General features: G+C 43.0%; 1 protein-coding gene and 1 long non-coding RNA gene across 3 annotated transcripts in view; both read right to left on the bottom strand.

Annotated features, from left to right (window-relative positions):
- Positions 1-201: 201 nt before the first annotated feature.
- The window catches only part of LOC307206637, a 160,019-nt gene continuing 132,426 nt past the window's right edge, over positions 202-27,794 (bottom strand). The window contains exon 2 of the long non-coding RNA XR_013834444.1: positions 202-3,154. This is a non-coding gene — a long non-coding RNA (uncharacterized lncRNA). The remainder of the gene's footprint in view (positions 3,155-27,794) is intronic.
- SLC44A1 (solute carrier family 44 member 1) overlaps positions 4,614-27,794 on the bottom strand; it is an 83,186-nt gene continuing 60,005 nt past the window's right edge. Inside the window, exons 8-16 of one of the 2 annotated variants that reach the window (XM_079959382.1) lie at positions 26,841-26,980; positions 24,587-24,773; positions 22,012-22,177; positions 18,464-18,620; positions 17,073-17,156; positions 16,204-16,341; positions 14,187-14,423; positions 12,265-12,345; positions 4,614-4,688 (exon numbers count right to left, since the gene is read on the bottom strand). In XM_079959382.1, coding sequence (XP_079815508.1) covers positions 4,665-4,688; positions 12,265-12,345; positions 14,187-14,423; positions 16,204-16,341; positions 17,073-17,156; positions 18,464-18,620; positions 22,012-22,177; positions 24,587-24,773; positions 26,841-26,980 — 1,214 coding nt within the window. In that variant the 3' untranslated portion in view covers positions 4,614-4,664. Of the gene's footprint in view, positions 4,689-12,040; positions 12,346-14,186; positions 14,424-16,203; positions 16,342-17,072; positions 17,157-18,463; positions 18,621-22,011; positions 22,178-24,586; positions 24,774-26,840; positions 26,981-27,794 lie in introns of those variants that run through there. The other variant, XM_079959381.1, reaches the window with a different exon arrangement.

The raw sequence follows: 27,794 nt of genomic DNA, 5'->3' as shown, positions 1-27,794 counted from the left end.
GCCAAGTATACTGATATGTCTACACTCAGAAGTGTATCTGAGAAGTGTCTGGGCTTCAGGTAGCATGACCAGAACACCTGCACATGGATGAACACCTGGGGGCATGGGTTCACACATCAGCTGCCATTTGCACCGTAGCGTCTTTTGAAGATTGCAGCTGCCTGAGGGAAGTAATAGCCACAAAACTTTTTAAACACCATGTTAAGAAACCAAATTTATTTGTAAAACAGGACCTGTATATAAAAATGCTGCACAATCAAGGTATACAAAAATACAAAATTTTTGTTTCTGATTACAATTCTAGTTGCAAGTTCAAACTCCGGAAAAGCATCTCTCTTTTCCAAGGGCTTCCGACAAGCAGGGAACACAAGCTGGTGGGACCTGGCAACGCAGGTGTTCGGATGATGTCCAAGGTGAGCCAAATCCAAGCCTCCCGTCTCGAGTGATCCTTTCTAAAACAGGTTAACGGCAGTTAACCTCAGAGGAGCTGCATATAAGTGACCCATTTTCCTTGCTTTGGGATCCAGCCTCTGTGGTTTTCAACCTGCTGAGCCCAGGTCTTCTTCCCACTGTTGTTGCCATACTCCTAGTAACCGAAGCAAACGGTGTCCAAAACCCAGTGCCACGGCAGAGCCACGGCACTTCCTCCAACAAATTAAGGCTCCTCTTTATTCTCCTCCTAAATATCCTTACAGTAACATGTAATATATACATTAAAAGAGACTTAAAGCAGTGCTCTAGTTTAAGCCTAGACTAACGCCTTGGTTCCTGCTAACACACATGCATTCAATGTTGATTCATGTCAAAACACCTAATGAAGATTTCATGGCAATAATTATGTTGGAAAAGTTAAGCACGTTGGGTTATAGTGTTAGCAGGAACGGAGGCTAATCTAGTTTCCTAGTCTTAAAATGTACTTCCATGATTGGTTTCTGTGACCGACCGAGAAAGGATTATTGCCCCCCCCCCATTTTTTAAAACTTGTCCTGAAATTTATTGCAAGTAGTCTGAAAAGGTTTTAAGATGTCAGATGATTTGTAAAAATGAAACTGAACCGTTTAGTTACACAGCAAAGACCACCGATTAATTACAGAATGCTATGTTTCCTTCAGCAGCAATTTTAAAAGGTCTGATCCTTTGAAAGGAAGCACAGAATCAAAACAGCCATTTATAATAAAAAAATTGGTGGCCATTCAACTCTACTGGGTGTCTGCACCCATTTAGCTAAGCTTATCTAGAACAATAGCTCTCTTTTTCCAAAAAAGAAAGAAAGAAAAAGATTCTCTTAAGGAGTGATCCATCCATTGAGGCATTACTTCTCTCTCTCTCTCTCCCCACATTTGCATTTAGTGCAATAAAGTTTAAAAATTCTGCTCTGAAATATTTAACTTTACATTAACAAAAATAGTTCTTTTAAAAAAATTGTAACAAAACGGAATATATCGCATAAACAGATCATGAAATTATTCTCTGCAATTACACTGTAAGCATTTACTATTACAATAAGCCAAACAATGGAATATTAGCATTCATTATGTAGTTTAAAGTCTCAGGAATGAAGAAAGGAATTTAACACATATAAAAATGGTCAAGTTCTTATTACTGGATAAATGAAAGCTACTTAACTCGTAATGAAGTTCTTCAGGAGGCCTCTGTGCATTTGCATTAATGGGGATTGAGCCCTGTCAAACTTTGGAAGCTTCTGGAAAGCAATGTCTATCTGTAAAGGTCCCACTCTCTGGCCTACACAAGCGGCAGGTGCGGTGCCTACAATTGTTCCTGTTCGACTTCAGACTACAGGGCGAGATGTCAGGGAGAAGAGTTCTAGCCCAGCCTGACATGCTAGTCTTCTACATACGGTGACTGGGCTTGTTCAAACATGTGACCTACACACACAAACACAAATACGCCTTGCTATTTAAAATGGTATAGTTCAAAAGCAGTCTTGCTACCTGACCTGCTGTATGAGAAAGCCATGTAAGGAATGCAGAGAGCACTCTCAGTTCTTTCCTACGAGAACCTTGCACTGTTAAACTAGGACATACCGTATTTTTTGCTCTATAAGACTCACTTTTTCCCTCCTAAAAAGTAAGGGGAAATGTGTGTGCGTCTTATGGAGCGAATGCAGGCTGCACAGCTATCCCAGAAGCCAGAACAGCAAGAGGGATTGCTGCTTTCACTGTGCTGCGATCCCTCTTGCTGTTCTGGCTTCTGAGATTCAGATTTTTTTTTTCTTGTTTTCCTCCTCCAAAAACTAGGTGCGTCTTGTGGTCTGGTGCATCTTATAGAGCAAAAAATACAGTACATTTAATGGGAAGCCTGTCTACCTAGAAAGGGCTCTCTCTCTCTAAGAAATCCCAGTTACTTAAAGAGCTGGTGTAGTGTAAGATTTTAACCTCTGAAGGAATTTCGAGGCACCAGATCAAGCCTTTGAAAGTTAGGCTCTCAGGGATGGGCGAAAATGTTGCCTTTTAGTTTCAGAGAGCAGGCAGCAGGTCTCTCATTTCCCGTCTTAGTGGTGCGTAACCACAGCGCTAAGATCAGAGATAAGCCTCTGCCCGCTCTCTCACAGCAAAAGGCAGCAGCCAAGATTTCCAGTTAATGTTAGTGCTATGGTGCTGAGTGCTGAGACCCCATATAGGAGAACCAATAGCATTAAGGGATCTTAACACTTAAGCCGTCAAGTGAGTGACAGGTAGACGCAGTTGGCCCAAAATGGCCTTGCGGGTTAAATTCAGGTGGCCTAGCAGTTCCCCGCTGCTGATCTACAGGCATAAAATGGCTGTACTGTAAACTGAACGTCCTCAATTCTTTCAATGAAGAACCCCAAGAGATATTCCCACGTGTTTTCACTATGGTAAGGAACAGCCAGAAACGAACAGCAGAACTACGTCCAAGGATAGGGGCTATACCAACTTCCTAGGGACTGGAAAGATCGGAGGCGATTTAAAGTGCAATATGGGTGGAGTAGAAGGGCCACTGAACCCTTCTCTCTTAGCGTTTTTTGTCTCTCATCTCCTTTTCTCTGGGTGGGGACCAAGATTTTGGATGGGGGGCTATGGACTGAAGCAGTTTTTGGAGGGGGGGGGAGCATCAACATCCTTCTGCAAGCCAATGCCATGCTTCAAATACCCCACTCCCTATACAGTGGTACCTCGGGTTAAGTACTTAATTCGTTCCGGAGGTCCGTTCTTAACCTGAAACTGTTCTTAACCTCAAGCACCACTTTAGCTAATGGGGCTTCCTGCTGCCGCCAGAGCATGATTTCTGTTCTTATCCTGAAGCAAAGTTCTTAACCTGAAGCACTATTTCTGGGTTAGCGGAGTCTGTAATCTGAAGTGTATGTAACCCGAGGTATAAGCATTTGGTGTGCTCAAGCATACGGCCTCTGCCACCACAACATGTGTCTCACCACTCCAATAACCAAGATAGCAGCTCGATCCTTCCTTCTCGGAGTGTGGGAAAGGTAGAAAAGGACAAAAATATTGCTATCTGGAAGTTTCTGAAGTATTCATGTGGCACTCAGGTACCATGAGCATTGAATGCACAGAGGCCACTTCAAGAACTGCTTTAGATACTAAGGCAGTGACATTATTCCCCACCCCACCCGCAAAAGATTTGTCTGCTCTTCCCCACCGTACTCCACTAATAACCAACCGTACAATGAAAACCAAGACCGAGAAATGGTTTCAACCGTAAAGAGAAACTTAAATGACTTACAGTACATAATTTTTCTTTTTGTGTATAGTTGTGTATGGTCTCTCTCCATGAGGTCATGGATGAACAGTAATGTATATATCTGAGGCCGAGCTATTGAAGCCTGCTGTCCAACTGCTTATTTAAAGAGTTTGCGTAGTTCAAAGGAACAATGATGTGCAAAGGACGATACTGAACTCAAGGGGAAATGATAAGGTGAAAGAGGACAAAAATTGCATAATATAAAACTCATCCTCCCTCATATGCCTTTAGTTTGTCCTTCACAGATTCAGGGGCTGTCTCAATATCTAAATACCTGAGGAGTTGGTTAGGTTTTCTTAAAAATGTGTTAGATATATATTGTCTAATGTGTTAATGAGGAAAAAAACTGGATTAAGTTGAACTTACTGGATCTTATTACCATCCCATCGCGAAAAAGCAAGCAAAATCCAACCTGATTAATGTATTATTCATCCCAGTTCTTTTTTTAAAAAAAAATCTATGAAGGATTTCCCCCTCCAGAACAGTCATTATCCATTGAGTTTTAAAGATTTATGCTCATTAAAATAACCACGAGGGAAAATTATTTGACCCACTTACGTTATTCCAAATCGGCAATCTTACACGATTCTTTTAAAATATTATGGAATCCTTCTCCAACTTGTGAAATATCTCAGTCAGATTACAATCATAGCACTGCCACAAACCACAATGGTTTAGAATTTGAAATGGAGCAATGATAAAAGTTGCTTGTAAAAGCCACCCGTATGAAAAGAGTACATGTTTCACAAAAATAATCATTAAAAAAGTATTAAATCCCTGTTCCTTTTCTCTGATTTTGGCTGCTTTTTAAATAATATATATATATATATATAGATATATAGAGAGAGATAGATAAGATAAGATAAGATAAGATAAGATAGATATTGTTTTGGAATGTTGATGGTTTCCATAATGGCTGACCAGCTTCAAGATGAACTTGCTCCAGAGGCCTGGAAAATATAAATAAGTCAAAAAGGAAGTTAGGAAATGATTAAAAAAAGACACTGATGTTTACAGGCAGAAAAGCACCATCATAACCAGCACAGTAATTTTGAAAAGTTATCTGCATTTGAAATTCAAGCCGGCAAATTTAATGTAGTGGATTAATTTACTAAAGAATTGGAGGAGGGGAGAGAAATGTTGGTTTTTGCAACAGAATATCCTCAAAAAAATGTGCGTACAGAAGTCTCGCTATATGGCAGTTCTTAGGAAATTCTACAATGTTTCATTAATTAATTGTGCTGGTAACTTACAGTGTGCTGTGTAATTACCAGGCATTTAATTTAATAATGCTTGTCTGATTTCCCCTAGTATTCTGATATTAAAAAGCCTCCATATATATATATATATATATATATATATATATATATATATGAGAAAATGCCTTTGTGGAGCTCTTTTGAAACTTTAGCAATCGACACTAACATAAAGGAAGCATAATACTGTACAAAATTCTCAGCAGGCAGAATATTCCAACAGTGGGAAGAGGCGATGGCACATACCTGGCTTTCTGCTTTCAGTGTTGCTATGACTTACTGGGAGGAAGATGGGCAAGGCAGGGGCGCAGTGCAAACACCAGCAGGGGGCACTGGATTGGCTCTGCCAGTGCATTTGCACCATGCTGAACCTCACTGGTGATGGAAAATCAAGTAAACTCTGTTGCCCCTTCTTGCTGACCAGGGACCTGCATTGAAACTATGGTTTTATTCTAAGGGATACAGTCAGACTGGCTCATACTTTCATCTAGGGTGAGAATGTCCAACAATGCAGGAGTTTGGGGAAATGGTTGCTGATTACTACCAGAATTTTATCCAGATTAGTCTACTGCAGGTAACTCCCAAAGCTATGTTTCCTCATCATTTTGAACCTAATGACCATGGATTCCTGCATATACCTTCTTAAGCAATCACATACAGCAACAAAGTTTCATATAGCACGCAATCTAAAGTGTCCAAACAACCATCTAAATGCCAGTGGCTGAATAAAATCTGGGAGGCATATGTACAAACTTAACCAATGAGGAATCCTGGTTTTTAAAAAGATATTATGGTACCATGGTTTCTGTTCATTTTCTATATGCAAACCCTTAAAACTTCTAATCAAATTTCAATAAAGTACAAATGTCCATCTTATACTGATATACATGCCATATATAACTTATATATAAACACCCTATGGTGTTTGTGGGAAGGGGTTTATTGGTTTGTTTTTGTTATGCATTTTGTGTTCTTGCTTTGTATTTTTTATGTTGTGAACCACACTGTGATCTTCAGATGAAGGATGGTATACCAATTAAATTAATAATAATATAGTTAGTGAGCTAGTTCTCCCAAAGCACAATATATAGTAAGGATTGTAATCAGTGAGTTTCTTAATTCCTTTAGTAACCTTGCTGTGTTGTGCATATGTAGAGCTGAGTTTGGGTTTCTTTTTAACTCTGTTTCAAAATAAAATTCCATTAAAGTAACACACACACACACACACTTTTTAGAAATGATACTGTTCGTATATGCTTCTTTTTTCAAGCCACAGCAAAGGCCAGGATCCAAACGTCTACTTTTCATGTCTGGTGGTGTTTAAAAAACAACAACACCTCAGAGTTTCAAAAACGGTTTGCCACAAATTATGGTGGAGCTGCTTTTCAGGAAGCAGAAGACTGCATAGCCCTTGTCTGCGCAGAACCAGTTCTCGGAATCCTGCTCAAAGTTAAAAACAACAACTAATTTTAATAAACTTGTGAGCCACGAATTAGGGACACCGAAAAGCTCTCTGAGAATCAAAATTCAGTCAACAGCCTACAACCCCCCCCCCAACTTTAGAATTAGAAGGCTTTTCACCAAAGCCAGACTAAATGTCTTCCCCTCTGCAGTGCTGGATGGTAGGTTGAGAGGAGTTCCCTACCAGGACAGACTTTGCTCGTGTGCTCAAGACATCGATTCCATAAATCATATTTTGTTGCATTGTGCGAAGTATGAGCAGGCCAGGGCTGAACTGATACTACCGTTGCTGGTGCCTTTCCCGGGAAAATCAGAGGCTCACTATGTCAGGTTCCTACTGGAAGACCGGACAAAAGCTAGAACGTTGGCAGTGGCAAAGTTTTTATTGGTGGTTGCAAGAACAAATGAGCCCTATATTCTAAACAAAGTGCTTGATTAACCTGGAGGTAGGCTGTATGAACTCTGTATTGATTTGTAATGTTTTGTTGGGTCTCTGGACCGTAATAAAGATTGTTGTTGTTGTTGTTGTTGTTAAAGATTGTTGTTGTTGTTGTTGTTGTTGTTGTAAAATTTAAAAAGTTCACCACCCTAGCATTTTGGAAAGATGCTCAGATGCCTGCCTTGGTTGAATAATTAGATCAGTTTCTCTACTAATTGAACGAAGTGGATCCAAACGAAACAAACTACTGTATTTTTCGCTCTATAACACGCACCCGACCATAACACGCACGTAGTTTTTAGAGGAGGAAAATCCGTAGGCATGCCACCCGTAGGCATTCCCTCCATAACACGCACAGACATTTCCCCTTACTTTCTAGGAGGAAAAAAGTGAGAGTTATGGTGCAAAAAATACGGTACTTCATGTTTCAAATGCAACAGGCTCTCACAATCTCAGAAGGCTCTGGAAAGCATTTTGCTTGTCTATCAACTGAGAATTTACTAAAGCCTATTTCAGATTTGTAGGTGGCTCTTCATTCGGTGAGCTGAGGTTGGCTTATGTGATGTTGATCCCATTTTATCCTCACAACCCCATGAGGCAAGTTAGGCTGAGAGAGTGCCGGTGGCCCCCAAAGGCACCCAGCTAAGCTTCTTGACAGAGCTGGTTGTGTTCCTGATCCAAAGCTCACACCTTGTCCACGTCACAATACGGAACCACACGGTCTGTGATACACAACCATGTGACGGAAACAATTTGAACACTTCCCTGCTTCCTCAGCTTTTGTACAGGTGTGTGAGAAAATTCTCCCTGTTGCTTGGCAGCAACGGAAGTCATCAACATGCATTCTGTGGTAAGTCATCATTTGGTAAATGGTCAGCTGCATTCAGTCTTTGCTTATTATATTTATAACTTTATTCAGTTGCCTTCACATGTGAACGACAAGCATTAATAAAATGTGCAAGTAAAGAACAACTAGCCAAGTGCCATGGAAAATCAATTGGTCTGGTTGTGAAAAGGTGCCTTATAAATAGTTAAGTTAATAAATAAAATAGCTACAAAATATATGTAGGCCTAATCAGTGCTTTTTTCCTTAAAAAAATGTTTAGGGTTAGGTACTTTTGGCTGCTCCCTCTCTCCTCGCACCCTTCCTCCCCTCCCAAACCCTGGATGAGGGACTCGAGGTGGCGGCGCTGAGAGGATGGGACCCCAGCAGCAGTGGGGTCGGCTTGAGCGAGGAGGGGCGAGTGTTCGCCAGCTTGAGCGAGGAGGAGCAGTGCCAGTGCCTCCACTACGGCCACCTCAGACTCCCCTCCCCAGGCACCAGCGGGGAGAATGATGGAGCTCCAGTCCGCCCTGCTACTGGGAAGACAGCTGGCATTTCGGTCCATCAGTTGGGGCAACACTAAATGTTTAGGGGTACGTGTACCCGCCGCGTACCCCCAGAAAGAAAGCAGTGGGTCTAATTCTGATGACAGAGAATCTGCTTCCGTGTGGCTTATGCTTTTTGCCATTTGCATGAGAACCACTGTATGCATGTACCAACACCTATAATAAGTATTACGTCTGTTAATAGCCCAGCTTCTTTCTTTTCTTTTCTTTTTTTTGGCCGTTTTATTTTTAATAATTGAAAATAACCAATCTTCCCCTTAAAATAAAAGTATGACATTTTAAAATTTCTAGTATTATCTAAAAAGTCATGAAAAAAATATTCCTGGGTAATATTGTATATATTTATGTGCTAGTGTACATAATATATACATACACAGACACCTTTTAAAATTTTAGTCAGTTTTAACACAATTTGTATAAACAATCAATCTGATCACATCGTAAACATAAGAATCTCACACTTTTCCTGCAGTTTCCTTGAATCCTTTAACCCAATTATACATTTTGCCTAAGGATCCCAACAGTGCATTAATTGTTTTTACTACAAAGTACTAGTAGAGATTATTTTTCAGAACAGTGTATATTTAGAACATAGATTCATAAGCATAATTGAAAAATGTATGCTGCACTGACACTAAAAACTTTTCTACAGCATCGGTTTTCAGTCCTTGGCACAATAAACAGAGATTTGATTGATACGAGAATGAAGATCTGAAAAATTAGACATATTAGTCAAACTTTTTCCAATGTGGATATATATATATATCTACATAGTGTGATTTTTCTCTTTGGCTGAACCTAGATAAACCAACAAGCTGCACTAGGTTTGTTTGTACAAAGCTGTGTGCCCAATTAATAGCCCAGCTTCCCCAAGCACAGTTTTAGATGCGGTAGTGACAGCATTTTTTGGAAGGATGCTACATTGCCCTGGTCACCATGGGTCACGGTTGGGCCTCCGAGTTTATCTGCATGCTGCTTCCCTCTCTCTCTTTTCACAGCAGCAGAAACAGCAGGGTTGTGGCTGGGATGGGAAAAAGAAGAGGAAGGGATGGGTGGAGAAGAGGAAACTGGCGAGAGCAGTGGAGGGAGCAAGACTGGGTCTGATCAAAAGAGTCTGTGGACCTGCTGATTAGACCTAGAGGCCTCTCCACTTGTTTATTTTGTCTTTTTCTTTTTTGGTGAACAAGTCAAGATCATAAAACACATTTTGATCTTGGCTTGTTTGAACTAACTCTAAGCAGTTTGGGTTTGGATGTATCAGGAAGCAAGGGCTTCTGATCTTCACACAGCTACGCCAAGAGAAGAGAGAAAGGAGCAGCATGCAAGCCTGAGGACTGTGCAGAGTTATTTGTTGTTTAGCATTATGTTCCTAAGAAAATAATGTTAATTTTTAGCTTCAGCTTCAAACTGTAGCAATCAAGGATATCGAGAGAATTGGCAGATCCCTGAGCAAACATGCGAAAGGAATATTAGAACTTCCTTGCTGAATCAGATCAAATATCTATCTAGTCAAATATTCTGTTTCCAGCCTTGATCATGCAGAAGCTCCCAGAAAACTCAAAAGCAGAGCACCCCCTATTGCTGGCCCCCAAACATCTGGCACGCAGTTATTAGAAGTCTACAGCCTCTGCACACTTAGGTCTCATTCTGAGTTATCATTCATTACTAGTAGCCTCTGAGAAACCGAACTTTCATGAATTTATCTAATGACTTTCAGGAGGCATCTATGTTCATGTTTAATACAGCAGCTACGTCAATGTGTTAATTGTGCTCTATGAAGCAATATCTCCTTGTGTTTGGCATGGACCTACTGCCAATCCGTTTTATTGAGTTCTACTGTTCTAGGGTCTCTCACAACTTCATAAACATGCATTGGTGTTGCCCTCTGTTTTGAGTGCTATTCCGTGGTCACCCTACCATATTGTCTTCAGGCTAGTTCATATCCTCAGACAAATTAGCCACATGGGTGCCAGCACATGGGTACACTTTTAGCAATTATTACATTAATTATGTTGTATGCTTAGTTAGCCAGCAACTAGTCTTTCATTTTCAGCTCCTTAGACCCCCTAAAGTCTAATGCATGGTTTAAGACCATTGAAGAGCAAAGTGCAGGATCTTCTCAATTAACTCTCATGTCAGACTTAGAAACTATTTGTGATAGCTGTCATTTACACTGATTATATCAACTAATCTTACAAGCTAGTTTACAAATGCATTTGTATCAACTCATTTTTTGATAACCCACAGCCAAACATTAGACCTGCTTTGAGTGAAAAGGAGGGATCAAATTATGGGGAGGGGGGGACCCTTAATGAAATCCACAGGCCCCTGCCCCATGTCAAATCATGCCCACCTATGCATTTGAAAAAGAAGAGCACTGCCAACTGAGCACCGGTGAAAAGGAATCAGTTAATACAGCTTTTCCCAATTTTGGGTCCCCAGGTATGAATGGACTACAAATCCCATTATCCCTGACCATCAGCCATGCTGGTGGACATGATGGGGGTTGTAGTTCATTAACATCTGGGGACTTGAGGTTGGAGAAACCTGGTTTAAGAGCTGGGTTAAGAGTTCTCAGTTTTTCAAGGGAGATTATAAGGGTCCAACATCTAATTCTGAGAGGTATGAGCTCATTTGTATGTTATTCTTGCCAAGTCAATGTATCTGGCTGCAAAAATTTGACCCAACATATAGTATGGACCAGCCACAAGTATTATATTGTGGCAGGGGGACGGGACATGTTGCTTCAGTATCGCTATCAATATGGAGTACATGGAATATATAATTTCTTCACACTGTTTCCTGGCTTTCTCTTATCACCAAGAATTTAATGACTTATCAAAAAGTTACTGCATGTTAAAATGGAATAAGGACGTGTTTGAAGTGAGGGAGCCCAAATCCACATTTCTCCACCAGGCACAATGTTGAAACGCAGAAAGAACAATGACAAAGAGAGAAGAATTAGGAGAAATGTTACTTTAGCAGGTTGAAAGGAGTAACTGTATCAACTTCCTTGATGATGGAGGAATGCGTGGAAACTTAAAAAAATGAGTGTTTAAGCATCAAAATCAGGCTGAAGTGAATTGGCTTATGTGGCTGGAAATAAACAGGGAATTGAACAAGCTAGAATCACTCCAAATCACCTCAGAACTTATCAGCCAGATGTATCAGGTACCCAGAGGCAGCAAAGTGGAGTGGAGGGAGGTCAAGTGACTCACAGAGATAGCCACTGTGCCTTCCAGAATCCTATTAGCAACTCAGTGTAATATCTTATTTTCCAACAAAGGGATGGTAAATGTCAAGTTAAAACCATGGACTAAGTTTTGAAACCCTACCACAAAAGGATACCTGGGCACATAGTTATATATGTTTCATATTGACTGTTTCCCTCACTCTATGTATACAACCCAAAGGTACCGTATTTTTTGCTCTATAAGACTCACTTTTTCCCTCCTAAAAAGTAAGGGGAAATGTGTGTGCGTCTTATGGAGCGAATGCAGGCTGCACAGCTATCACAGAAGCCAGAACAGCAAGAGGGATTGCTGCTTTCACTGCGCAGCGATCCCTCTTGCTGTTCTGGCTTCTGAGATTCAGAATATTTTTTTTTCTTGTTTTGGTCCTCCAAAAACTAGGTGCATCTTGTGGCCTGGTGCGTCTTACAGAGCGAAAAATACGTAATTTTGAGTACCAGTAACATCACTACTGAGAGAATTCGGTTGTGCTCTGGGGTTAGAGAAACACAGTAGAAGCATGAAGATACAGTTCCTTTCAGCTTACTTTTATGGGAGATGGTCTCAGCTGTGACAAAAACTCTGCCATCCAGGTGATAGGCAAGCTCACAAACAAAAAAAGCAGAACATCCTGAGTGACACAAACGACAAAGACTTCTCCTGAAGAAGCATAGTCAGTGAAAACAGAAAGGGACAGGAAGTACACGTGAAACTCTTGGAAGACAGCAGCCACTTCTTCCAGAGGACCTACCATTGGTTTGAGCTCCCTGCCTTCGGCTCCAACTCCCCTGCCAGCTTCCTTCATTGCTTTTCTGCTGTTCTCCACAAATTCCTGAAAGACGGTAAGGAAAAGGTCCTCCATCATGACTCATGATCATAGAAAATCATTCTTCAGTTGGGAGGGTTGGGGCCCAATACTGAGCCTCATCTAAGATGGGTCACAATAGCAGCAGTACTGCCAACCTAGCAGTTCGAAAGCACGCCAGTGCAAGTAGATAAATAGGTAAAGGTAAACGGTGTTTCTGTGCACGCTGGCTTCTGTCACGGTGTCCCGTTGCGCCAGAAGCGGTTTAGTCATGCTGGCCACATGACCCAGAAAGCTGTCTGCGGACAAATGCTGGCTCCCTCGGCCTGAAAGCAAGAGGAGTGCTGCACCCCATAGTCGCCTTTGACTGGACTTAACCGTCCAGGGCTCTTTTACCTTTACCCTTTTACTACTGCCATGTAAGCAGATGATAAAATATTTAAGAAATGGTTCCCCCAAATGCGTGTTTGGGTTGGATCTGAAATGGTTGAAGACTACAGTTTTTGGAACACTGGAGAAGATGGTGGAGAGAATTTTCCTCCCTTGATTTCACTTCCATGCTTTTTAAGAGCTGCCAGGAGGTATGATAGGTACTCGGTTCTCTTCCCCTGTGTTACGAGACCCGGGCTTCCAGATAGGGAAATCCAGTCTCTGTCAGCCAGACCACAGAACTACCACCCACTGTCCTACTATTTTCATGACCTCTCCCCAGTGCCAGCCGGGTTGCTTGGGCAAGGGGTACACTCCTGATATGCTTGTTGGGTACCCTCCTCCTCTGGTTGCCCTGGGACATTATTGCCCATGCTCTTGTAAATATTACAAGATGATGAGTTGGCTTGCAAGTAATGTCAAACCACACTTTGGTGCTGCAGGAATAAATCTGGTACTTGTGCACCCTCCCTCCCTCTCTCCACATGCTCTCTGCTTTAATGATTGTTGTTTGTTTATTACACTACTATCCACTCTTCCTCCAATGAACTCAGGGTCGCGTGCAAGGTTGTCCATCTCCATGTCAGTCTCACAACAATCCTGTGATGTGACTGGCCTTGAGGCTCCCCAGGGAACTTCATGGCCGAGTGGTGATATATAAACCACTTTGTCCCCACTCCTAACTTGACACTCTTGAGCATTAGTTTTCCATTAGTTGTGTTCTGGTTTGTGTCAAAGAACAGTTTACCACAATATCTAAAGCAGAAAACCATGGTGCAGTGGTACCTCGGGTTACATATGCTTCAGGTTACAGACTCTGCTAACCCAGAAATATTACCTCGGGTTAAGAACTTTGCTTCAGGATAAGAACAGAAATTGTGCTCCGGCAGCGTGGCAGCAGCAAGAGGCCCCATTAGCTAAAGTGGTGCTTCAGATTAAGAGCAGTTTTAGGTTAAGAACAGACCTCCAGAACGAATTAAGTTCTTAACCCGAGGTACCACTGTATGCTGTTTCCCTGCAAAAATATGGTTGAGGGTCCAGCAAGATTCCCTTGTGCTTGCTTCTTCAGCAGAGCAAGCAGCTACAGCACAGAACCCTCAAAGAAGCAACTGATTGAGTACATGGCTCTCTCCCCCATATATACTGTATATCTTTATCTTACTGGACTGTTGCCATTAGGATCTATCTATCTATCTATCTATCTATCTATCTATCTATCTATCTATCTTTCTGGACTGCCATCACAGGAAACAAGAACTGAACTTTCAAGCACCTTCCTACGTGCTAGATTTATATGCTAAGAAAATACAGTGGCCCACAAATAGACAAGCCAAATGATGAAGCAAACCAGAACAGAGTTCCTCCTATCACTACTCTTAAGCTCTTTTCACTACACGATTCCTTGTATTCAGAAGCACACCACATTCTAAAGAACTTACCATAAGAACTTTATCCATGTAGAACTCCTTCCCAGGGCTGCCATCGTTATACTTGGTGTCAATGGCAAAACATAAGAAGAGGACGTCCACGACCATTTCATAAATGGATAGGAAGCAGTGAGCGACTAAGAATGCAAACAGGCAGACAATGATGAGCGGCAGCACCCACACCGTGTAGTCCCGTTGGTAGTTCAGCAGCATGATCCCTGCCAGGCCCGTGCAGCACACTATTAGAACCTGAAGAGCAGACAGAGAGCAAACACAGTTGATGAGGAATATCACAAGCTTCTCGGTGTTGCCAAGCCTCCACTTAAACCAGATCTGGAGAAGAGAGGGAGATACAGAAACCTCCCTGCAGAGGCAATTGTGGTCCTTTGCCTTTTTAGAATGGGTGGCATACGCATGTCATAAAATGTGTATGAAACACACATGGAGATTCATTATTTAATTTCAAAACATTTCACAAATACACACACTGAGGGGTAGCTGAAGTTGTTTCTTAAGTCATACCTATTCTAGAGAACAGCAGCAAGAAAGCATACTGTGATCATTTCGGTAAAAAAATGGGTATGGGTGTGTGGCAAGTATCTCAAGATGACGACTACGCTGCTCTCTGAATCATTAGATTTCTCCGATCTCTTTTCTCACTTGTAGAAGGAAAGTGCTCCTTCTCCCTAAGAATCTTTAGTACATGTTTTTGAAAAGTAATGGAAACCATTTCAAAGTTTCTTTCAGAAACATTTCCCCAAGAAATACATGTTAGTTTCATAAAACTTGATTTTCAGTGCATTTCCCGGCACAAATCTTGTTTTTTTAATGATAACATCGTGCAGAAATAGATCGTTGCATCTTACTTCCATCTGTATCTTTGCTTAAGTTGAAAAGCAGAGCTCGTCTGGTATGGGTGGCAGTGTTTCACTGACATTAACGGAGAGTGTTCTGCAGAGCTAATGTCAGCATTTCCCATCGTTCTTTTATTTTCAGCCATCTGAAAAACGTGTTCCCCCTGCCTCAAGGGAGACCTTCATGGTACATGTCAAATCCATTCTAAGCAAACCTCACTGTGCACTCCAGTCCCCCTAAGGCCATTATATCTAATTATGCGCTCACTCCTACCGCGACTTATTGATTTGTTTATTTGGGGGATTACAAAGTCTCCGCTTGGAAGTTGGGTTGGTTGCAGTACGAATTAATGCACAAAGAGCAGGAGGGAAGGAATTCATAAGTAGGACCCTAATGCCATGAGGTGGCGGTAGACATATTTGTCTTTGAAGACTGGTGCAAAGAGCACTGCAGTCAAAGAAAACGTGCTTTGAAATAGGAAAAAAAAATACGGTTTGCAGCAAAAGTTAAGATCAAAACTGAACCATCTGGGACTTCAGAAAGAGACGTTTTGGAGTCAAGGGCCAAATCATAAACTTTCAAATATTTAGAAAAATAAAGGCTCCTTTTTACTCCTCAACATGGATAATGTCTGCATTCCTATAGTCATTCATCCTGGCCAGTTCCTCCTAGCTACAGCCATTGAAATGGTCAGACTGGCTCATCCTTTGGTTTATCTTCCAAGAGGAAAGTGAAAGCAAAAGAACACTAGCTGGGTTGGGTGAATGCCGTGATTCTGCAAAAGTACAGGATGTGGTCTCAGGTGAAGAATTCAGCTTCCTAAGAATCTCAGTCTGCAATTAACTGCCCCCCCTGTCAGAATTATCAGAATTTCTTCCCCCCACTTTGGGCTCGACTGAGCAATTGCATGGTGTTTCTCTTTCTGGATTTTAATTGTTTGATTAGTGATGATTTGTTTCACTGTTGTTTGTTGTTAACCACCTTGAATATTACTCTGTTTGTTGTTAACCACCTTGAATATTACTCTGGTAGGCAAAAAGGCAAGAGGGAAATTAGAACTGTGCTTACAAGCAATTACCAGTGTTACCCTCTGGGCACAGAGTACAGACTGCCCTGCAGTGTGCAAGAGAAAGAGACTGTTTGAGGAGAACTTCCATTTTTTGCACAGCCTTACCTTTCCTAGAAAGAGCATGAAGTCTCCCACTGTGTTTATGGCAGCCACTCGCAGAGCGTTCTCCACTAGTATCACAAAGGCATCCTTTGCTGAGGTGCAGAAGTTGGTGCTGTTGATAGCTGTGGCTGTATATGCATTCTGGGGAAAGAGAGGCAGAATGCCATTTGGTTAGATTCTCTTCCACTCAAACTCCCTGACATCTAAGACCTTCATAGACATTAACGTGAGTTTTTGATGGATACAACCCTTCACTTAGTCACCGTCGTAGCAAACAGTGAAGGTCTGTGCAAGATCTGATGAACAGACCAAAAAGATAATCTAGATAAATTGGGGAGGGGGGGTGTTATTATCTGGCCCTTCCTGCACATAGAACAGGACGCAACACGCCAGGTTCACCATTAAACTGTCCATTAAACACCCACCCACCTCCATGTTATCAAAGGAAACTTGTGTATGATATAGTTTGTCCACTGCAATTCATTGTGGGTGTTCTGCAGATGAGGACCATCCACAAATGCTCACTTTCTAAAATGCCTGGTGTTTTAAGATTTTCACTCTTATTGCAAGGCATACAAACTGTAATAGACCCATATTTAAGCATTGCACAAAATGTGCTTTAGCTCATATGCAACAGTGTCATGATGGCTTCTCCTCCAAAACATTAGACTTGTTCTTCTTTACAGCCAAGGAACCTCTGAGAGACTACAATGCACTTTAATTTCAGTAAAGGCTCTATTCTTGCAGTCCGTACCTGCATTCAAACGTTAACATACCATTCAGCATCTTTCAGTTTAGAGCCGATTGCAAGAAGGTTGAAGTTAAACTTTCCAGCTTTTGAAAAGGAATGCCAGGGAAATATAAATTCTTACCTGATTTAGGTAAGTCAGGCACTTTTCTAAACACCAAAGGCAGCAAATGCAGGCTTTCAACATACATCTAGCGCAGGCATTTTCCTAAGATGGGGAGAACGGCGACAACAAAATGGAAATAATAATCAGAGAAAACATTAAATTGCATTAAGTGCTAGGGCATGGGTTGGTATCTAAATGGTAAGTAGTTTCATATACAAGTCTCAATTTACACATATGCTTCCTCTGTAACAAAGGGTTCAGAGCCCAGCTTTAATACAATGGCTCCTGTAATTGGTGGTCACGTAAGACCAAGTCAAACATGCAAAAAAAGCTTCTTTTTCCCGCCATGAGGGAGAGAAGTCATGTGGAAGTTGGGATCAGGCAAAGAAACCTAAGTTTAACCCAGGCAGTACACGGAGACAGTTCATAGCTATTTCCACAGTTGTGGTGACCAAAGTTATTCCTGCAATTGTGGAAATGGCCCTCTCTGTGTCTAGCCTGGTTCATGTTGAGACACCATCACTCCAGAGGAAGAATTGTGTGGTGGAAAAAGTGGTTGGTGATCATGCCTGAATCAACCCACAGATCATACGGGACAAGGCTTTGGGGCACACCCTCCTCATTATCTAGACTCTTGTAGTGGCCAAGAATCTCACCATCCACTTTCCTGTAGAAAGTCATGAAGAAAGCTTGCCAAAAGCTCTCAGAAGCCTGGCTTCATTTCTTTATCCACAACCTGAAAATTCTGCTGTGTTGACAAGAACACTGAGATCCCTCCTTTGTATTTGAAACGGCCAGCCACATCATACTGTGACACAGCCTTTATTTTTGACAACCCCTTTTTGAACAGGCTGAGCTTTAAATCATTACAGAAGTCTAAAAAGGTAGTACAAGAGTTTCTGCCAACATCTGGACCAGTGTTTTCCAAACTCGGGTCTCCAGCCGTTTTTGGACCGCAATTCCCATCATCCCTGATCACTGCTCCTGCTAGCTAGGGATGCTGGGAGTCCAAAAACAGCTGGAGACTTAAGTTTGGGAAACACTGATCTTGACTATTAAATTGTCCAAATGACATTCTAAAGATATATGTGCATTTTCTAAATGTGCATTTAGTTAAATAATAAAAAAATCAAGCCCCAACAAAAACTGTTTTTTGCCCCTTTTCTGCACTACCCCCAAATAGGTGTTTTTGCCACTTTTGCTTCAGAAGGCTTGTTTTACTCACGAGGGAGAGAAGGCAACTCTCCCTTTTAAACAAGAGGTATATCTGGCCTGTCACTTTGGGGAGCAAAATGCTGAACTAGATCAGTTTTGGGGACCCAGCCGGGCTGTTCTTATGCTCTATTTACATTTTTCATCTGTCAGTTCCACCAATGGCCCACACCTCTATAGCAAAGTGTTCCCCTTACTTTTCCTTTGACTTGGGTATGAATATACATGAGTATCATTCGTGGAATCTTCACTAAGGTAATAATGAAAGACCCTTTAGCCACAGTTCCTAGGTGGTAACAAATCAAGCGATTGACAGACGCCAGAATAGGTGTGAATGGCAGATTCCGTTTTTCTCTGTAGAGAGAAATTTAAAAATACAAAAACAGTGACAACAGATAGCATCAGCAGACAAAAACAGGTAGCAACAATGTTACTCAGAGGCCAACCTGAGATGTGAAGGACCCTACAATGGTAGTTCTGTAGTGAGTCTCAGCAATCATTAAGACCTCTGTCCATAAAGCCCAAGAAACAAAGAGACTAAAGGGATTCTTGATTAAGAAGGCAGAACTATCTAGTAACGTGTCTTGTCCATTGCAGCGTTAACTGATATCATGTGTTTTCTTGTTCAAATTAATTTTTTACATATCGCATTATGGCAGCCCCTTGCTGGCTTTGAGATGGCTATGAAGTTCTGCTTCATTAACAGAAAATAAGATTTTGATTTCACACAGAACTGATCCAATCGTCTCCATATACTACGGCAGACAAAATGATGGCACCAATTTCGTAAAAGTATCAAAAGACACAAACCAAGCTAACCAGGATCTGAAACCAGGATTTTAGAGCCTGGTTAGTAAACTGAGATCCAACCACAGTTTCCCCATTCAGATGTAACAGGAAACTGTGATTTAGATTATCCACAACAGAAGCACATCATTTATTAAGCTGAGATTTTCCATCTGGCTGTTAAAGGAGATCCAGGTGTGTCATGATCTTATTGAAGGAGTGAAATTGATTCAAAGAACTGATATGTGTGTTTAGCTATCTAGACCAAAACAATCAGAGTGTCAGGTTATACATATTACGGGGCTAAAATAAACTAACAGTTTAGATCAGTTTTTCCCAAACTTGGGTCTCCAGTTGTTGTTGGACCACAACTCCCATCATCCCTGACCATTGGTCCTGCTAGCTAGGGATGCTGGGAGGTGTAGTCCAAAAACAGCTGGAGACCCAAGTTTTGGAAACACTGGTTTAGATGAAAGACAAACCTATCCACTTCAAATTAAACCACTAGTACGCTTGGGTAAAAATCCTACAAACCGGACACTAGTTTTCACCTGTGCTTAAAACATCTCATGTGGTCTTTATCCTCTGCTCTGCCTCTTTGCCCATTCTTCTCCTTTCAGATAGGACTGCAATTCATTTCTTAAAAACATAGCTTTAAGAATTATGCAAGTATTCTTGATGAACACTCACAAAAAGTCCCTGACAGAAATAGCAAAGAACATGCAAAATTTGGGTTGTTTACAAACAGGCCTGTGAATGAACAACGGCTGAATTCAAGAGAGAGAGAAGCTTAAGGCATGGTTAGGCAAACTAAGGCCCAGGGCTGGATCCGGCCCAGTCGCCTTCTAAATCTGGCTCATGGACGGTCCGGGAATCAGCATGCTTTTACATGAGTAGAATGTGCCCTTTTATTTAAAATGCATCTCTGAGTTATTTGTGGGGCCTGCCTGGTGTTTTTACATGAGCAGAATGTGAGCTTTTATTTAAAATGCATCTCTGGGTTTATTTGTGGGGCATAGGAATTCGTTCATTCCCCCCCCCCCAAAAAAAAATATAGTCCAGTTCCCCACAAGGTCTGAGGGACAGTGAGTGGACCGGCCCATGGCTGAAAAAGCTTGCTGACCCCTGGCTTAAGGTATATGACAGAAATTAAACCACGCGAAGTCACAATGAGGAACCTGTTTCCTCAGGAGCCCAGGATGTAACTTTCATCCATTTTATGCACTTGGGAGTGGTCCACTTGTATGAGGAGCATAAAATGAGAGAGACTGTCAGAGAGACAGCCAGAGACTGTGGAAGACGCCAGTGGACACATACTGTTCTCATAAAAACAAAAAAGCCCTCTCTGGTGACACCTGAAGATGTCTAAATTCACGAAGAGACTGGAAAGAGAGTCAATACCCTCATTTAGGGGAATACTTTCAATCTACAAGCAGTGGTTTGTTGGTTTTAGTGTGCTTTCAGCATTTTAAGCTGCTGTAAATGGAAATGTTGCATTGGTATAGTTCATTCCCTTGAGTTTTACAAGCAAAGTGATTTATAATCATCATCTTTGGGTGCTTTAATAAATGTAAGAGAACTTTTGATTTAGAGTTATATTTATAATATAAATAATATCACATTTGATAAATCCCCCCTTCCTATACTGAATTTTATTCACGTTAGACAGGGAACTACTCCCTTAAACCCTGAAGGGAACAGTCTTCTGTCTAACTTAAATTAAATAATCTGAAGAATGGTGATTCTTAACAAAATGCACCCTCTCTCATTTGAGACTTGTTTTGACCCACTGCATAGGTCAGGGGTCAGCAAACTTTTTCAGCAGGGGGCCGGTCCACTGTCCCTCAGACCTTTTGGCGGGGGCCGGACTATATTTTGAAGAAGAAAAAAATGAATGAATTCCTATGCCGCACAAATAACCCAGAGATGCATTTTAAATAAAAGCACATATTCTACTCATGTAAAAACACCAGGCAGGCCCCATAAATAACCCAGAGAGGCATTTTAAATAAAAGAGCACATTCTACTCATGTAAAAACACGCTGATTCCTGGACCGTCCACGGGCCACATTGAGAAGACAATTGGGCCGGATCCGGCCCCCGTGCCTTAGTTTGCCTACCCATGGCATGGGTCATACAGATCAGAACAGCGTAACTGCAGGGGTGGGTGGACGACAGTGCTCTCTGTTGCTCATCTAACATACAATATATATTTTTTGTACTTAGCATTTTTTCATATTTAGCCTACAGGCCTCAGCAAACAAAGCACCACACCCAGCAGTATTGAACTTTGATCACCTCTGATATAGTCACACACTAGTCATATGCTAAACAGTCACTGCAGACGTATCAGATCCAATATTGACCAAGGTGCTGTTTACACAGAAACTGTGTCCTAGGTGAATAATCGAATGGACTGTATTGGAGCGAATGCATTTATAACAGATCAAAACCAGCCAAGCACATTACTGGAGGCTTTGCCTTTGAGTTTCATATTCTCATTGGGACGCGGGTGGCGCTGTGGGTAAAAGCCTCAGCGCCTAGGACTTGCTGATCGAAAGGTCGGCGGTTCGAATCCCCGTGGCGGGGTGCGCTCCCGTCGTTCGGTCCCAGCACCTGCCAACCTAGCAGTTCGAACGCACCCCCAGGTGCAAGTAGATAAATAGGGACCGCTTACTAGCGGGAAGGTAAACGGCGTTCCGTGTGCTGCGCTGGCTTGCCAGATGCAGCTTGTCACGCTGGCCACGTGACCCAGAAGTGTCTGCGGACAGCGCTGGCTCCCGGCCTATAGAGTGAGATGAGCGCACAACCCTAGAGTCTGTCAAGACTGGCCCGTACGGGCAGGGGTACCTTTACCTTGACCTTCATATTCTCATTACACCATCTGCCCATGCCCTGTTTACTTCTGAGGTTTTAGAGAACCAGCCTCTCGTGATTAAATTGCCCCGGAATCGCTCACCTTGTAAAATAATATGTCACAACGGCTCCTGCTACAGTCATCTGTTGACAGGCAAGGATGAATTCACTGATCCAAACTAATCCCACGACGTGATACCACCACATGTACCTCAGTGGGCCTGCAACTTGGAACTCTACAAAGCCCTGGTCGTTTTTGACAGGGCTACCTAGAAGCAGAAATAAGGAGCAAGGGAGAAAGGCATTCAAAATAGCCATTCCACAGCAACACAACATGTTTAATATCGGCACAAAAGAATTATGCTCATGGAGCAACTCCTCGCTTTATGAGGCAGAGGTATATTCTACAGGTATTTCAAAAATAAAACAAAAACAAAAAACCACTGTCTTTCTGTCTTTTAAAAAAAAGAACTCCAAAGGTGGCAAACGTATCTCAATTTTTTAAAAAAAACAAACATTATGACAAATCAAGTAACATTAAGATTTGCTAAATTACACTTAAAGCAGCCAGGATATAGACACTACATTATCCTATAGCCTCCACATGCTCTATAGAATCATAGAATTGTAGACTTGATAGGGTCATCTAGTCCAACCTCCTGCAATGTGGGAATCTTTTGCCCAACATGGGACTTGAACCCCCGACCTTGAGATTAAGAGTCTCATGCTCAACGGACTGAGCTACTGAGGCAGAAGGCCAGCAATAATGGGTCCAAAAGGGCTTCTTTCAGGAGGCCATTTCAGAATGATGGTGCCACAAAGCAGAAATGTCCCTCTGCTAACTCATAAAGAGTGGGGAATGCAGAAGGATCTGAACTTAATCTAAGCTGGGCTGGGGTCCCTCCTGCCTGTGGGTCTCATGGCGGCTAACAGATTGAGATTGAATCCTGACAAGACAGAAGTACTGTTTTTGGGGGACAGGAGGCGGGCAGGTGTGGAGGATTCCCTGGTCCTGAATGGGGTAACTTGTGCCCCTGAAGGACCAGGTGCGCTGCCCGGGAGTCATTTTGGACTCACAGCTGTCCATGGAGGCACAGGTCAAATCCGTGTCCAGGACAGCTGTGTACCAGCTCCATCTGGTACGCAGGCTGAGACCCTATCTGCCTGCGGACTGCCTCGCCAGAGTGGTGCATGCTCTGGTTATCTCCCGCTTGGACTACTGCAATGCGCTCTATGTGGGGCTACCTTTGAAGGTGTCCCGGAAACTACAACTAATCCAGAACACGGCAGCCAGACTGGTGACTGGGAGTGGCCGCCGAGACCATATAACACCGGTCTTGAAAGACCTACATTGGTTCCCAGTACGTTTCCGAGCACAATTCAAAGTTTTGGTGCTGACCTTTAAAGCCCTAAACGGCCTCGGTCCAGTATATCTGAAGGAGCGTCTCCACCCCCATCGTTCTACCCGGACACTGAGGTCCAGCACCGAGGGTCTTCTGGCAGTTCCCTCACTGCAAGAAGCCAAGTTACAGGGAACCAGGCAGAGGGCCTTCTCGGTAGTGGCGCCCGCCCTGTGGAACGCCCTCCCACCAGATGTCAAAGAGAACAACTAGACTTTTAGAAGACATTTGAAGGCAGCCCTGTTTAGGGAAGCTTTTAATTTTTGATGTATCACAGTATTTTAATATTCTTTTGGAAGCTGCCCAGAGTGGCTCGGGAAGCCCAGCCAGATGGGCGGGGTATAAATAATAAATTATTATTATTATTATTATTAGGCCTACCAAGCTCCCCCACCAACACCTGATATATCGTGCACACGTCTTACACCTTACACGATACATGACATCAGGTTTGGAGTGGGTAAAGACCCGGATCTGCCAAAGGGGGTTTGCAGGAACCGCCAATCAGCTGATCAGAGGCCTGGGCAAAGGCGTGGGCACTGCAGGCTCCGACGATCAGCTGATTGTCGGGTCCGCAAAGCGCCATGCACAGCAATGTGCAAGCGCTCATGGTCAGCTGGTGGTTGGGTCTTGCAACCCGCAGTTGCACGGTGCTTGCTGTTCTGATTTCAAGCAGTTTTTGACTTCAAACTGTGTGTGCAAAAACATGCTGCCCACCTGTCAGACTTGGTCTGGGGGTGAGGTGAGGGAGATAGAAATCTGGCCTGCCAGCCAGAACCAGCTCCTCACCCCTGATTAGGCAGGTAAGAGACAATCCTTCAGCTATTCTAGTAGTGGACTGTTCAGGACCTTAAAAGCTAAATCAGCACTATAATTGGGCTAAGAAACAAATCAGCAAAGGGTGAAGAATTTTAAATATTGGTGAAAGGCATTCACTATCGCAGATCACAGAAAATAAAAGGGCTGTCATATTCAGGATTGGCTGGAGTTTTCAAATGCTTTTCCTGCAGACACAAAGCAGGAAAGTTCAGTGCCTGCCTTTAACATCCATGCGCACCTGCTGCAAAGCCACAGCTCAATATGCTCATACATAAAGATCAGCCATGCTGCATTTAACAGTACTCATGCCTTGTTTTGTTTTCATTTATTTTAATGCAGACTCATTTACTTGGCTGAATTTCATTTGATTCAGTCAATAGAGAAGAGCGACACTAACACTTTATGAGGTTGCCAAAAAGAAGGAGAAAGGAATTATGAAATTGTGCGGGATTTATATACCTGTGGTTCCTAGGAAGAGCAAGACCGCAATCCAATAGATCCAGAAGAGCATGAGGGCAAAAAACGTCCAAAATGGCTGGAAGACGAGTAGTGGCAGGTGAATGAAGACCTTGCCAGCCACGTGGAACAAGGCAATGGTGAGAGATACTCGCTTGCGCATAACTAACATTATCAACAGTAAGATAACCTGCAAAAGGAAGGAGAACTTGATTTAGATGAATTTTACCTACTGAGACAAGACTCAAAAGTCTCACCCACAGCTCCGAAATTTAATTTTATATGTAATGTTCCTAGCCTTAGTCTTCATTACAAAATGTATGAAGTCATCCTGACTTCATGAGCCACCTTCTAAAATAATGGGTGCATTTATGGGCATCACAGCACATCACTGGTCAGAGAAACCTGAGCCCGCCCACCAATTGATGCAGCCCTTTTGCTGCCCACCAGTATTTCAAAAAGTGGTAACTTACTGAAGTGTGTATCTAACCAAGGATATTTCACTATACTTCCACTTCCTTACATTTCTGGTTTAAGAGCAATGCTTACAGTCATACCTCGGGTTGAATGCGCTTCGGGTTGAGCGCGTTCGAGTTGTGCTCCGCAACGGAGTGCGTTACTTCCGGGTTTCACCGCTTGCGCAGACGCTCAAAATGACGTCACGCACATGCGCAGAAGCGGCGAAAAGCAACGCGCACATGTGCAGATGTGTCATCGCTAGTTACGTTTGCTTCTAGATGCGAACGGGGCTCCGGAACAGATCCTGTTCGTATCCAGAGGTACCACTGTACATCACTATGCAGATGAACACTACCACTAGCTTCATATGTAAATTTAAGCTTTTATTATTTTATATATCCCTCTCCTTGCCTCCAAACTCATCCTTCTCATGCTAAAAACAAGACAAAAACCCTTCAGTACCACTGACACCTGTCCATCTCTCACTCACACAGAGAAACCAAACAACCATAATGTTGGTATAACTGCACTGCTGTCAATGGATTTCTATGGGCTGGTTCACATAAGATCTCAGTGTCAGCAGCGGAGAAAGCCACTTGGGCGCCTGGGGCGGCACGCCCATACATACAGAACGAGGCAAGCCTGTGGGGCCACCAGAGTCTGCCTGCCTCCTCCCAGTCAGCCGCCTTACAGCTGGGGGGGGGGGAGGCAGCGGGCAGCGTGGAGTCTGCGTGTGCCCAAGCCACCGCGTCACTCCCAGGAGAGACGTGTGGCTCGGGCGCGTTGCAGGCCCCATGGTGAGTGCCACCCGGCATTTTGTCACCCCCCCCAGTGGCGACACCCGCACCCCCTTCTTCCGCCCCTGCACAGTGCTTAGTTTCACATTTGGCAAAATGCAGGAGCAAACATTGGCTTTGTGCACTTTCCCTACCAAGTACAGTGGTGCCCCGCAAGACGAACGCCTCGCAAGACGGAAAACCCGCTAGACGAAAGGGTTTTCCGTTTTGGAGGCGCTTCGCAAAACGAATTTCCCTATGGGCTTGCTTTGCAAGACGAAAATGTCTTGCGAGTTCCTGCGGGTTTTTTTCCCTTTTTCCCCCCTTTACCTAAGCCGTTAAGCCGCTTATCAGCTGATCCGCTGATAAGCCGCTTAACAGCTGATCGCTAAAAGCCGCTAAACCGCTAATAGCGCTAATCCGCTAAGCTGTCAATGGGCTTGCTTCGCAAGACGAAAAAACCGCTATACGAAGAGCCTCACGGAACGGATTAATTTCGTCTTGCGAGGCACCACTGTATAGAGCTCATAAGGTGAATTGGGAGAAAGGGGCACATGGGTGACATGAGAGGGACATATGCACTACGGGTTGCATCAACTAATTTTTACTCAGAAAAGACCCATTGAAATGAATGCATCTTTGCTGATCGTGTCCATTAATTTTCATTAATTCCAGAATCTCAGTATGACTGATGTTGGATACAGTCCAATGTCCTAATTGATGCGGCAGGTTCCAGGCCCTGTGGAAGGCAGCAAAAAAGCCTGCCTGCCTTCTTCCTGCACAGAAAACCTACCTGATACTCCACAACATACGAGGGTTGCTTCACTTTTTCCTACAGGGACTAGGGGGGAAGGCCCGTACCTGTGTACAGCATCACACATATGAATTGCAAATGCTTACTGCATGAATGAGAAAGCTGTCATTTGCAGCCGTGAAGCTGAATACTTTGCTTCCTGCTCTGGCCTACACAGATATGCAGCATGTGTCAAGGAGCCCTGACTCCACAGCTATTAAATACGTACCGTGAAGACTGTAGCTGCAATGGCATAGATCAGAAGGGCCTGACGATTGTCTTTGGCTATTTGAAGCTGATCAACTGTAAGAGTATCGCTAGGAGACTTCCGCTGCTTGGCGTACAACCACCACAATACTCCTGTACCACCTGTGCTCACGAAGAAGAAGATATTGTGCATTTCAGTTTCACAGCACATGTGTAATAACGTATAAGGAGCACAATTATCTTGGCCAGTTTCATCCTTTACCAGGCTGGATTCAGACTTATCTGCTGCAACATAAATGTCAGGACGGTGTGGCATTCTGATATCGCAAAAGACAACTGATCAAAGAGGCCTTGCTTTGTACAAGACATCTTGCCACAGCTATGTTGCTGTTCCGTAATTAGAAGCTGAGGAGTTCCAGGCAAGAAAAGGTTATACACAGGAATTATTAACTAAGACACTCAATAGGCTAGGATAGGATGATCGGCACGAACCAGAATCGCAACTGGCACCTCTCCCTGAAGCCTGCTCATAGATGTCTCTCTATTTCTTGAGGCCTTGCTTTTCATTCCACCTTCATCACTGGTGAGAACTAAGAGGGCTGTGTTTTTTTAAGCTGGGATCAATGGAGCATCCATTTGCCCTCCCCCCCCCCAATTCATTTTTTACCTCAGCTGAACTTCTCAGTTCCCTTGGGTGGATGCTGTTTTTGCTGCAATGATAACTTGACAGGAGACAACCATCTTAACTGCTTAATACTCTTTCAACTATTGTTTTCCCTGGTCCTTTGTATCCTGCTTTGAGCACATTCTGTTTGCTGGAAACTGAAACTCAGAATTCTATAAATAAATTGCCCTCTTCTCCGATCTCCAAATCATCTTGCCCAAGGATCCTGAGGTGGGAAGGGTTATCTGCTTCCTCCTCCAACTGCTGGCTTGAAGAAAACTGCTGTTTGTGGGTGGCTTTTCACAAATGCCT

The sequence above is a fragment of the Podarcis cretensis genome (genome assembly GCF_951804945.1).
Source record: "Podarcis cretensis genome assembly, chromosome: 17".
NCBI classification, from domain to species: Eukaryota; Metazoa; Chordata; class Lepidosauria; order Squamata; family Lacertidae; genus Podarcis; species Podarcis cretensis.
Note: the sequence above shows the minus strand (reverse complement) of the source record. Positions and strands in the feature narration are given on the sequence as shown.